The 13,927-nt window shown below is 39.5% G+C and overlaps 1 protein-coding gene across 4 annotated transcripts in view; it reads left to right on the forward strand.

The window, feature by feature from the left end:
• LOC134348431 (spectrin beta chain, non-erythrocytic 1-like) overlaps window positions 1-13,927 on the forward strand; it is a 334,104-nt gene that overhangs the window by 166,547 nt on the left and 153,630 nt on the right. For all 4 annotated transcript variants that reach the window (XM_063051822.1, XM_063051803.1, XM_063051832.1 and 1 more), the window contains exon 3: window positions 13,351-13,502. In XM_063051822.1, coding sequence (XP_062907892.1) covers window positions 13,351-13,502 — 152 coding nt within the window. The remainder of the gene's footprint in view (window positions 1-13,350; window positions 13,503-13,927) is intronic.

Here is a 13,927-nt window from a genome sequence, read left to right on the forward strand (position 1 = left end):
TTATGAGAGAAAACTGGCAGGGAACATAAAAACTGACTGTAAAAGCTTTTATAGATATGTGAAAAGAAAAAGATTGGTTAAGACAAATGTAGGTCCCCTACAGACAGAAACAGGTGAATTAATTATGGGGAGCAAGGACATGGCAGACCAATTGAATAATTACTGTCTTCACTAAGGAGGACATAAATAATCTTCCAGAAATAGTAGGGGACAGAGGGTCCAGTGAGATGGAGGAACTGAGGGAAATACATGTTAGTAGGGAAGTGGTGTTAGGTAAATTGAAGGGATTAAAGGTGGATAAATCCCCAGGGCCAGATGGTCTGCATCCCAGAGTGCTTAAGGAAGTAGCCCAAGAAATAGTGGATGCATTAGTGATAATTTTTCAAAACTCTTTAGATTCTGGACTAGTTCCTGAGGATTGGAGGATGGCTAATGTAACCCCACTTTTTAAAAAAGGAGGGAGAGAGAAACCAGGGAATTATAGACCGGTTAGCCTAATATCGGTGGTGGGGTAACTGCTAGAGTCAGTTATCAAAGATGTGATAACAGCACATTTGGAAAGCGGTGATATCATCGGACAAATTTAGCATGGATTTGTGAAAGGAAAATCATGTCTGACGAATCTCATAGAATTTTTTGAAGATGTAACTAGTAGGGTGGATAGGGGAGAACCAGTGGATGTGGTATATTTGGATTTTCAAAAGGCTTTTGACAAGGTCCCACACAGGAGATTAGTGTGCAAACTTAAAGCACACGGTATTGGGGGTAAGGTATTGATGTGGATAGAGAGTTGGTTGGCAGACAGGAAGCAAAGAGTGGGAATAAACGGGACCTTTTCAGAATGGCAGGCAGTGACTAGTGGGGTACCACAAGGCTCAGTGCTGGGACCCCAGTTGTTTACAATATATATTAATGACTTGGATGAGGGAATTAAATGCAGCATCTCCAAGTCTGCGGATGACACGAAGCTGGGCGGCAGTGTTAGCTGTGAGGAGGATGCTAAGAGGATGCAGAGTGACTTGGATAGGTTAAGTGAGTGGGCAAATTCATGGCAGATGCAATTTAATGTGGATAAATGTGAAGTTATCCACTTTGGTGGCAAAAACAGGAAAACAGATTATTATCTGAATGGTAACATACATCAAAGTTGCTAGTGAACGCAGCAGGCCAGGCAGCATCTATAGGAAGAGGCGCAGTCGACGTTTCAGGCCGAGACCCTTCGTCAGGACTTAGTTCTGACGAAGGGTCTCGGCCTGAAACGTCGACTGCGCCTCTTCCTATAGATGCTGCCTGGCCTGCTGCGTTCACCAGCAACTTTGATGTATGTTGCTTGAATTTCCAGCATCTGCAGAATTCCTGTTGTTTGCATTTAAATTATCTGAATGGTGGCTGATTAGGAAAAGGGGAGGTGCAATGAGACCTGGGTGTCATTATACACCAGTCATTGAAAGTGCGCATGCAGGTACAGCAGGCGGTGAAAAAGGCGAATGGTATGCTGGCATTTATAGCGAGAGGATTCGAGTACAGGAGCAGGGAGGTACTACTGCAGTTGTACAAGGCCTTGGTGAGACCACACCTGGAGTATTGTGTGCAGTTTTGGTCCCCTAATCTGAGGAAAGACATCCTTGCCATAGAGGGAGTAGAAAGAAGGTTCACCAGATTGATTCCTGGGATGGCAGGACTTTCATATGATGAAAGACTGGATCGACTAGGCTTATACTCGTTGGAATTTAGAAGATTGAGGGGGGGATCTGATTGAAACATATAAAATCCTAAAGGGATTGGACAGGCTAGATGCAGGAAGATTGTTCCTGATGTTGGGGAAGTCCAGAACGAGGGGTCACAGCTTGAGGATAAAGGGGAAGCCTTTTAGGACCGAGATTAGGAAAAACTTCTTCACACAGAGAGTGGTGAATCTGTGGAATTCTCTGCCACAGGAAACAGTTGAGGCCAGTTCATTGGCTATGTTTAAGAGGGAGTTAGATATGGCCCTTGTGGCTAAAGGGATCAGGGGTATGGAGGGAAGGCTGGTGCAGGGTTCTGAGTTGGATGATCAGCTATGATCATACTGAATGGCGGTGCAGGCTCGAAGGGCCGAATGGCCTACTCCTGCACCTATTTTCTATGTTTCTATGTATAAAGCCTCTCTAAACCTCTCATGATTTTGTATACCTCTAACAAATCTCCCACCATTCCTTTATGCTCGAGGGAGTAAAGTCCTAACCTATCAAGCTTTCCCTATAACACAGGTCCTTAAGTCTTGGGAACATCCTTGTCAATTTTCTCTGTACGCCTTCAAACTTACTGACATATTTCCTATAGATAGGTTATCAGAACTGTATATAATTCTCCAAATTAGATCTTATCAATGTCCTATATAACTTCAACATACAATCCGAACTCCTGTACTCAATACTTTGATCTGTGATGCCATTTTCAAGTAATTGCATTCGTAGATCCCTCTGTTCTCCTGCACTCCTCAGTGCCCTATCATTCACCATCGAAGTCCCACCCTGGTTTGTCCTCCCAAAGTGCAACACCTCACACTTGTCAGCATTAAATTCCACCCGTCATTTTTCAGGCTGATGCAAATCCTGCTTCTAGTTTTGATAGTCTTCCTTGCTGTCCACTATACCTCAAATATTGGTATCATCTGCACATTTGCTGATGCAGTTTACCACACCATCATCCAGATAGTTGATATGGATGACAAACAACAATGGATCCAGCACCGATATCTGTGACACAACGCTAGTCTCAGGCCTCCAGTCAGAGAGGCAACCATCTGAAATCAATATCTGATCCAATTTACTAACTCATCTTGAATGCAAGCAACTGAACCTAGCTCCTATGTAGGACCTCGTCAAAGGCCTTGCTGTAGTCCATGTAGACAACATCTGCTTCCTTGCTTTCATCAACTTTCCTGGTAACTTCCTTGAAAAACTCTGAAATATTGGTTAGACCTACCATATACAAAGCCTTGTTGACTATCCCTGTCTGTCCAAATACTTCAATACCCTGTCCCTTAGAGTGAAACTGAAGGAGAGATTTTCTTCACTGAGTCTGTGCTAGTCCTTTTTATGCTTAAACACACATGCACATACTTGTGTATACTTAAAAGTACATGGTTATTAGGATCCAGGTTTCTCATTACTCACTACAGTACAGATCATTTGTAACTGGTTGATTACTGTTTCTCCTAGCCTATCTGGCACAGGAAAAATATGCCAGATAGTGTCTTTTTTTTCTAAATTGTCTCAAGACTATATAATGTAATTATATATGTATGTGTGTGTAAAACAAGTAATTTTCGTACATTATTCTCTGAATAAATGGCTGACCATTGTGCTTTGTGTTGTTCAAAAAGCAATGTTAAGTCTAAATCTCAGAAGGGTTTGGATGCATTCAGATATTTTTTTAAATTGTGCATTCTTCCTGTAGCAATGACATGATAATGCAATAGGTAAGTTATTTCATTTGTTCACATATTTTGTTATCTTCAGCTTGAACAAAAGCTGTTTTTTAATTCTACTATTTATTACAGCCATACAAATGCCTTGTAATGCTTATACGTTTAATCTATGTCAATGGACTTGGCTTGGTCATTAAAAGGAGACTGTCCACTACCCTCTGCTCAAATAATGATCCATACCATCTTCAGAAAGGAAATTATAGACCAATTAGCCTGAACTCAGTGGTTGGGAAGATGTTGGAGTTAATTGTTAAGGATGAGGTGATGGAGTACTTGCTGACTCAGGACAAGATAGTACAAAGTCAGCGTGGTTTCCTTCAGGTAAAATCCTACCTGACAAACCTGTTGGAATTCTTTGAGGAGATTGCAAGTAGGATAGATAAAGGGGATGCAGGGAATGTTGTATATTTGGAATTTCAGGAGACCTTTGACAAGGTGCCACACATGACGCTGCTTACTAAGTTAAGAGCCCATGGTATTACAGGAAAGTTACTAACATGGTCAGAACATTGGCTGATTGATAGGAGGCAACAAATGGGAATAAAAAGATCCCTTTCTGGTTGGCTGCCAGTAACTAGTGGTGTTCTGCAGTGCTCGGTGCTGGGACCACTTCTTCTTATGCTGTATATAAATGATTTAGATGATGGAATTGATGGGTTTGTTGCCAAGTTTGCAGATTGGTGGAGGGGCAGGTAGTGCTTGTACCTTTGTGGCTAGGCATAGCTCAAATACCACCTATAAATTTGCTGATGATACAACCATCGTTGGTAGAATCTCAGATGGAGATGAGAGGGCGTACAGGAGTGAGATACGCCAACCAGTGGAGTGGTGCTACAGCAACAACTTGGGACTCAACATCAGTAAGACGAAAGAGCTGATTGTGGCCTTCAGGAAGGGTAAGATGAAGCAACACATACCAATCCTCATAGAAGGATCAGAAGCGGCAAGAGTGAGCAGCTTCAAGTTCCTGGGTGTCAAGATCTCTGAGGATCTAACATGGTCACAACATGTAAAGAAGGCAAGATAGCGGCTATACTTTATTAGGAGTTTGAAGAGATTTAGTATGTCTACAAATACACTCATAAACTTCTATAGTTGTACCTTGGAGAGCATTCTGAGAGTCTGCATCACCGTCTGGTGAGGGCTGGGTGAGTGGATTATTACACAGAAAGAAGCTGCAAAGAGTTGTAAATTTAATTGGCTCCATCTTGGGTACTAGCCTACAAAGTACCCAGGGTATCTTCAGGGAACGGTGTCTCAGAAAGGCAGCGTCCATTATTAAGGGCCTCCAGCACCCAGGGCATGCCCTTTTCTCACTGTTGCCATCAGGTAGGAGGTACAGAAGCCTGAAGGCACACACTCAGCGATTCAGGAACTGCTTCATCCCCTCTGCCATCCAATTCCTAAATGGACATTGAACCCTTGGACACTACCTCAGTTTTTTAAAATATATATTATTTCTGATTTTTGCACAATTTTTAATCTATTCAACATATGTATACTGTATAAAGTACACTGAATAAGATTTACTTATTATTATTTTATTTTTTTCTTCTATATTATGTATTGCATTGAACTGCTGCTGCTAAGTTTTATTTTACAAATTTCATGACACATGCCAGTGATAATAAACCTGATTCTGATTCTGAATTCTGAATAGTGTTGAGGAAGTAGGTAGGATGCAGAAGGACGTAAACAGATCAGGAGAATGGGCAAGAAAGTGGCAAATGAAATACAATGTTGGAAAATTCATGGTCATGCACTTTGGTAGTAGAAATAAATGAGTGGATTATTTTCTAAGTGGGAGAGAAAATCCAAAAATCTGAGATGCAAAGGGACTTGGGAGTCCCGTTGTGCAGAACACCCTAAAGTTTAACTTGCAGATAGAGGTTGTGGTGAGGAAGGCAAATGCCATGCTAGCATTCATTTCAAGAGGTCCAGAGGATGTGATGCTGAGGCTTTATAAGACACTGGTGAGGCCTCACCTTGAGTATTTAGAGCAGTTTTGTGCCCCTCATCTAAGAAAAGCAGTACTGGCTTGGAGAGGGTCCAGAGGAGGTTCACAAAGATGATTCCAAGAATGGAGGGGGTTATCAGACGAGGAACGTTTGATAGCTCTGGGTCTCTACTCACTGGAATTTAGAAGGATGAGGGGGATCTCATTGAAATCTTTCGAATGTTGAAAGGCCTTAGACAGAGTAGACGTGGAAAAGATTTTTCCCGTGGTAGGAGAGTCTAGGACAATAAGGCACAGGCTCAGGATAGAGGAGTGCCCTTTCAAAGCAGAGGTGCAGAGAAATTGCTTTATCAAAAGGGTGGTGAATTTGTGGAATTTGTTGCCACATGCAGCTGTGGAGGCCAGGTCATTAGATATATTTAAGGCAGAGATTGAAACGTTTTTGATTGGACATGGCATCAAAGGTTATGGGGAGAAGGCCAGGAAGTGGGTTGAAGGGAAGAAAAGAAAAAGGATCAATCATGATTGAATGGCAGAGCAGACTCGATGGGCCAGATGGCCTTCTTCTGCTCCTTTATCTTATGGTCTTGACCCCAGGGCCTTGTACCATTGTACTTAGAGTTCGTTGGATTGTATTTTTTAGTTATCAGTGTCTCAAATCTCTCCATAAATAAACAGAAAATAACTCAGTGGTCACAAGTAATGTAGTTCTTCTGGGGTCTCTCAAGTTAGCAGCTTTTGCTTTTTACTTTCACAGTCCTTTTTTTGCAGCAAAAGTCATTGTGATCAAACAGGAAGTCAGCTGCAATGTCAGCTGTAAAAGTTGTATTTTGTGTAACTCTTGGTTCAGCTAGCAGCTTAATATAGGGGATGATAGCACCCAGCTCGGTCAAACCTAAGAAATCTCATTTGGGTGGATGCTGTGTGATGTGTCCACTGTTATAAATCAGTACCATGAAATAACAAACAGTACACCATATGCGATTAAACGGTTGAGCTTTATAATTCTGAATTTGACTACATGGTTAGTAAAGAAAACAAAAAAAGGAAAAGGGCACATTCTCATGAAACAGTCTATTGCGCAAGGTTGGAGCTCACTGATGAGGTCGTTCGTCCACCATCGACCTCCTCCAATCGTCACTGACCTTCGAACCCTCACTCCAGGTCCACTCTGTCCGGTGGTCTACCCACTCTCTCCATTCGCGTCTTCCCTCCTTATCTCTCCCCGGCCAAAAGACCATGAAAATCTCTCTTCCAGAATCTCAAGAAAGAACAATATTTCTCTCATTGGATAGCCCCCACATTCCAAAGCTCTGTTATCTCTAGTCATAACCCTAACATTGCTGCTACAGAGAAACCACTACATTAGCAGTGAAAAATTACAGAGAGGCCATTACATTAGCAGTGGAACCTTACATCGTGTTACATTTGATATCAACAACTGTCCCACATTATTACATGGAAACAACAAACCACGTCCAAATAGGAAGGAATGGGGATTGAGTTGAAAAATTGTCAAACAAAATAACAACTATATAAGATCTTGTAAAATGATGTTAGCTCATACAGAATTCTCAAAAAATAATTCTAAATATGTTCTAATTGTTTTATATATGTAAAAAAAGGTAGTACATTGAAATTATGTAAACCAAGACCATCATTATTTTGAGATAGATACCTGTGCTAAGGCACTTAAATATATAATATGTATCTGCTAACTAGTTTATTTTTTATTATTGGTGTATTCTGTTTATTAATGCCACATATTACACTGTATGTACATTTGGCGGGCCCTCAGAATCAAGGATAGTTTGCTCCACTCTAATTTTGTGTGCTGAGAGGTAACTGATGAGATCTATGTAGGAAATCTGGACCCTTCTACAGATGGGACAGGAGCTGCCTATCGAAACGGGCAGGCAGGTAGTTTGTGGAGCATCGCAGTCCTTCCACTGTTTGAGCCTTTGCATATCCTTCCACTATGTACTGCCCTCCAAACAAAAATTTAGGAGGATTCAATATTTTTCAACAGATTTTTGAACTTAATTGGCCTGCATTCAGTACAACATTTTGACTTGACTAGAGTGTTGGTATTGACACTTTTGGGGTCATGATCCAATTGTTTGCTTGGATCATTTTTAATATGTGGTCTGTATCAATGATGTCATAAATATGTGTTCATAGCTTTAAAGCAAGTATCTCCTTTGGATTGCAGGTGGCATTCAAAAAAGGCAGTACTTTTTCCATTGCTCATAGCACCATGCATTAAAGATAATCTGTTCTGTATGTTGACTGGATTGATTAGGAATGGTTGATTTTATTAATTAGTGACTATAAGTGGCCATTTCCTGTGGCAGCTAACAAATTGATGGACTTGTTTTGAGTGCCTGACCTTTGTGCTGCTAGACCAATATCGTAAATAAATCATTAGGAACCATGTGGCCTCCATTGAATCTTCCTTTCATAATAATTTTCTTGGGTTAATCCCTAGGACTGTTGATTAGTTCACAACACCAATGGATTTCGAAGAACCTCTGCCATAGATCAATAATCTGAAAGCAGGAGATCACTGACTGTTAAACAGACGTATTTAATCATTACACCATAGTCTAAAATGGGTATTGGTGTAACAATAGGTAACCTATGACATAATCAATTTCAACTGATCCATTTGAACTTCCAATTGTTTTACAAAAATAATTGCAAATATTTGTGTTGGTACTTCTGCAATGAATCATCCTTGCGTGTAACATGATGTCTACCGAAGTTTGAATAACACATCTTATCTTGGAATTTGCCTCAATATATGCTAGTCAGTCTGTGCCTTGGGGACTATTGTTTAGTTTTGTTTTAAGGAATGATGCCTTGTATAATATGCAAATATCTGATGTCCTGCTGATCTCAAAATGCATGTATCTCAATAGTGGATACTGAGTTGTGTTCCCTTCCACTATGCTCTTCAGAGTTCAGGCGAAGAATGAACTGCATTTAGTTCAATCTGTCTCTCTCCAGTCCTCTAATAGTCAGAGTGTTACAATGTTGATTCTTTATTGGCAAAATGTTACTGGGAGATATTAATTAATCAGCTGTAGATAGTAGTAACGGAATGATCAAAGTAAAAATCAAACTGAAGAAATAGTTATTTCTATAGTTTACAGATCAATACAAAGTGCATTCGAGGTCATGAATGGTTTTTGCTGTTGTAACGAAGGAGATTGCACACAGTAGGGTTGCACAAGCACAGATTCTATAAATTACCAGATAAACTGTTTAGATCTATTTGTGGAGGGATAAGTATTCACCAAGCAACCTGGAAGACCTTTCTCTCAGTTCTTTGACTGCCACCATTGGATCCATTGTGTCCACCTGAAGGATAAATGAAACCATTGCATCAGCATCTCATCCAACATTTGGCACAGCTCTTTCTTCTCCTTCATCCCCTAAAGTGCAACAATCCTTTAGTACTGAGTTAGTGTCATCTTAGATTGTATCTATATGTCTACAATAAGACAATGGAAACAAAAATTTCTTATTGAGCTACAGTTGCAACTCAAGAAGATTTTCAGATAGCAAGCAGAAAAGATACTTTTTCCCATTGAACTGAAGACAGAAGTGGACACTTTTACTAGTTTCTGTTGGATTAATGTGCCCAAATTATGTCATTTGTTCTAATTGCAGCAATTTCAGACTCTGTGCACATTTAGCTAGGATTGTCTAGCTGACATATATTATATTAATGGACACAATTTCATAATTTTTGATTAATAATTCTGTTACATATATTGATCTACAGGAGCCAGAAACACATACTCAACATTTTAGGAACAGCTTCTTCCCTTTGCCATCAGATTTCTGAATGGACAATGCACTCTAGTACACTAAATCGCTTTCTTCTGTTCTCTTTTGACACTGCTTATTTCATTTAATTTTGTATGTTTTTTTTATTGTAAATTATAGTTTTTATATTATGTATTGCGATGTACTACTGTCACAACATATTTCATGACATATGCCAGTGATATTATACATGATTCTGATCTATCAGAGAGGATAACATGTTCGTTGATCTAGTGCAGGCTTATTTAACAGTAGCTCATAAGCTTAAAATCTGCCTTGAACAAAGAAGCAAAATCCTATTTGTTTATCTTGAAGCCAAGACTTTCTGATATCTAAAAGTATTTAATATTGAATAGAATTGGGTGTCAAGATCTCTGAGGATCTAACTTGGTCCCAACAGTTATAAAGAAGGCAAGGCAGCAACTATACTTCATTAGGAGTTTGAAGAGATTTGGTATGCCAACAAATACACTCAAAAAATTCTATAGATGTAGCGTGGAGAGCATTCTGACAGGCTGCATCACTGTCTGGTGAGGGGTGGGGGGGGGGGTGTGGATTATTACACAGGACCGAAAGAAGCTGCAGAGGGTTTAAGTTTAGTCAGCTCCATCTTGGATACAAGCCAACAAAGTACCCAGGACAACTTCAAGGAGCAGTGTCTCAGAAAGGCAGCGTCCATTATTAAGGACCACCAGCACCCAGGGCATGTCCTTTTCTCACTGTTACCATCAGGTAGGAGGTACAGAAGCCTGAAGGCATAAACTCAGCGATTCAGGAACAGCTTCTTCCCCTCTGACATCCGATTCCTAAATGGACATTGAACCGTTGAACACTACCACACTTTTGAAATATATATTATTTCTGTTTTTTGCACAATTTTTAATCTATTTAATATATGTATACTGTAATTGATTTACTTATTTATTATTATATTTTTTCTTCTTTATTATGTATTGCATTGAACTGCTGCTGTTAAGTTAACAAATTTCACGACACATGCTGGTGATCCTGATTGTGATTTTGATGCAGGATATAGGCTAGGTTTTGCTTTGCTTAACAACTCCAGATGAAATAGTGGATAGAAGATGTAGAGGGGAAGTTTACAATTGAAACTTTGTTCTTCGTTCAGTTCTGCAAAATACTTTCTCATTTTTCCACTTCTTTCTTTTCCATCACAACTAAATCACGAACTCCACATTATTCAAAAATCCTGTTGGGGCGCAAAGGATTTTGCCTCATTTTCCTCAACTCACACTACACTGTGAACTCTCATTTCCAGTTCAGATTTCTGACATCTTTAGCCTTACCCTGAAAACTGAACTTGGTCTCAATTTCCTGTGTCATTCATGCCATGGGAGTGAACTAATATTTTATAATGATGCACTATATATTACATAATGTAAGACTTCAGATGTTATTAAACAAAATTTATCTGTTTTATCATGAGAAGTGAAAGACAAACATTTTAATGCCTCCAGGATATTCAACTCTAAATTGTATCTTTGAAATATAGTAAATATTAAAACTCTGAAAAAGTTAAGGCATCATTACATCCTAATCGGTAAGATAGGAATATGTTGAGAATGGCAATTAGAAAATTTGCAAGGAACATGGAAGATGTATGTAGAATTAATGGAATGTCTTGAAACCTATTTAAATGTTAATAAATGTTGAATGACATGATTGAAAATTAGCTAATCTGTACACCAGCCTTTACTGTAATCATAGTGTATGTACAATTATGCGAGATACTTAATATCAGAGCTTAATGGACCATGTTAAATTCTAGTTCAGGATCATTACATTACAAGACCCAAAACCTGGGCCTCTGTATCTCCCTCTGCAAAAGGTTCCTTGACTTCCTCACTGGGAGACCACTCTCTGTATGGGTCGGAGGTAGCATCTCCTCCTCGCTGACAATCAACACCGGCGCACTTCAAGGATGTGTGTTCAGCCCACTGCTCTACTCCCTCAAAAACCATGAATGTTGGGCTAGGCACAGATTAAATGCCATCTATAAATTTGCTGATGACGCAACCATTGTTGGCAGAATTTCAGATGGTGAGTGGGAGCATACAGGAGCGAGATATACCAGCTAGTTGAGTGCTGTCACAACAACAACTTTGCACTCAATGTCAGTAAGACCGAGGAATTAATTGTGGACTTCAGGAAGGGGAACTCAAGGGAACACACGCCAGTCCTTATCAAGGGATCAGTAGAAGAAAGGGTGAACAGTTTCAAGTTGCTGGGTGTCAACATTTCTGAGAATCTATCCTGGGCTGAATGCATTGATGCAATTACAAAGAAGACATGGCAGTAGCTATATTTCATTAGGAGTTTGTGGAGACATGATATGTCATCAAAGAGACTCACAGATTTCTACGGATGTACCTTAGTGAGTATTCTAACTGGTTCCATCACTCTCTGGTATGGAGTGGCTACTACAAAGGATTGGAAAAAGCTGCAGTAAGTTGTAAACTCTGCCAGCTCCATCATGTGGATTAGACTCCATAGTATCGAGGTACTTTCAAAAGATGATGCCTCAAAAATGCATCATCTTTCATTAAGGACCCCCACCACCTAGGACATGCCCTCTTCTCATTGTTACCATCAAAGAGGGGATACAGGAGTCTGAAGGCACACACTCAATGTTTTAGGAACAGCTTCTTCTCCTCTGCCATCAGATTTCTAAATGGACAGTGAACCCATGAACATTACCTCACAATAATTTCCTCCTCTTTTGCACTACTTATTTAATTTTTAAAAATATATACACTTATTGTAATTTATAGTCTATTATTATTATTATTGTTATTATTATTATTATGCATCACAATGTACTGCTACCACAAAACATAAATTTTACAACATATGCGAGTGATATTAAATCTGATTCTGATAAACTGAAAAATTCAATTTTGGAGACAATTCCTGGCCGTCATTGTAAAATGCAAATGAACAGAGCTATGATATCCAGCTCTTACAACTGATAGAAATCAATATTGTTTTGATTCCAGTTCAGCAAAGATGAATTCTTGATGCCTTTTCTCTGTAAATAAATTCAATGTGTTTGTATTAATACAAATTTCAGTATTATTAAAAAATATCAATTTCATTATCTTTATGCTCTCAAAGCTATACAAAATGTCCGGTTCTTTGACAGTATTGAGTAAACCTTTAAATGTGATATTTGGCTGATAGATACCCAGATAAAGCTTTAGCCATCTATAAGTTACATGGCTGAGTTCAGGAACTATATGGGTAATTGTATTCTGACATAAACTGACAACATTTAATGGATTGTTTGTATTTGAAGCAAGGATCACAACTTTGAGCACCACTTTTTGTAATTCAACATTTTCACAATAACGTTACTTTAGAACAGCATAATCCTTAAATCACTGGATGTTAATAAGCGATCTGCTTCCTATCTCCTTTCCTCCTGCAATTAAGAAGGCATTTGCCAATTCCAGCATGCCTCTGTCCATTGATGTTTGCAGCCCAGCAGCTGCACATCTTGCATTTCAGCATCTTTTGTGCACAATGCTGCAAGGATATAATAGCCTGGGACTTTTGGCAGGAAGGCTGGTACCTGACGTAAACCAGCAAATTGTTCCTTGTCACAGATCATTAGTCTTCCGCCATCAGGAACTGATCAGCTGCATCACAACGCGAGCTTCTTAACCATTTCCAGACTGGTTAAGATCACTGTGTAGTCACTTGGCATTCTGAGATAATCCAACCAGTAGTGACAGAGCATCCAAGCAACAGGACACATTATGATAGCCCACTCGCCAGGTTGGTTTGGGCTTCACTACATCACCAGGAACAATGGCTCTTGCAGCTTTAAATATAAAACTGATCAACTTCCAGTTTGATTTTTGCAGCTGGCTGAAGGCAGGAGAGAAATAATGAGCTGCTTTAAAATATTTTCTGTCTGGTGAAATAATGACTTGAATTTGTACCATTTATTTCTGCCACCAGTAATATGCAGAGCAAACTATGACCAGGTACCAGCAGTAAATAAGTGTAGGAGCCAAGTACAAAGATGGCACACAGGAAACTGATTTGGTTGATCGTTTTGCAGATGAACGTGAAGTTGTGCAGAAGAAGACCTTCACCAAATGGGTGAACTCTCATTTGGCACGTGTGACTTGCCGCATTACTGACTTGTACACTGACCTTCGGGATGGCCGCATGCTGATTAAGCTGCTGGAGGTTCTGTCTGGGGAGCTACTGGTATGTTCTCCACTCTAATGGAATTCATGATTTATGGTTTTGACTGTAATGGAGTGTTGAGGATTGATTTTGACATTGGAATACTTAAATTCAGAATATCTCTGCAACCATCTATAATCTGTGTGACTTTCCAAAACCACATGAAAATTAAGTGGTTTTATACAACTGTGCTTCAGAATTGGTCTAATAATTGTGAAAGATTAGCACTGAAAATATATACTTGATAATAGAACAGCTCTATCTATTCACCTTACATGTTGCTTAATTGCTTCAGTCTTACTTTCACGAAATATAAAGTTCCAACCAACGCATGGCTATGAAAATATTTGGCCCCGAAGTTTAAGGATTGGCCGGAAGGATGTTACATGTTGGTCAGTGCTCGGGATACAGATATCCTGCACACCTTAATGTGAGAATAAGTTTCT

The sequence above is a fragment of the Mobula hypostoma genome, chromosome 1 (genome assembly GCF_963921235.1).
Source record: "Mobula hypostoma chromosome 1, sMobHyp1.1, whole genome shotgun sequence".
NCBI classification, from domain to species: domain Eukaryota; kingdom Metazoa; phylum Chordata; class Chondrichthyes; order Myliobatiformes; family Myliobatidae; genus Mobula; species Mobula hypostoma.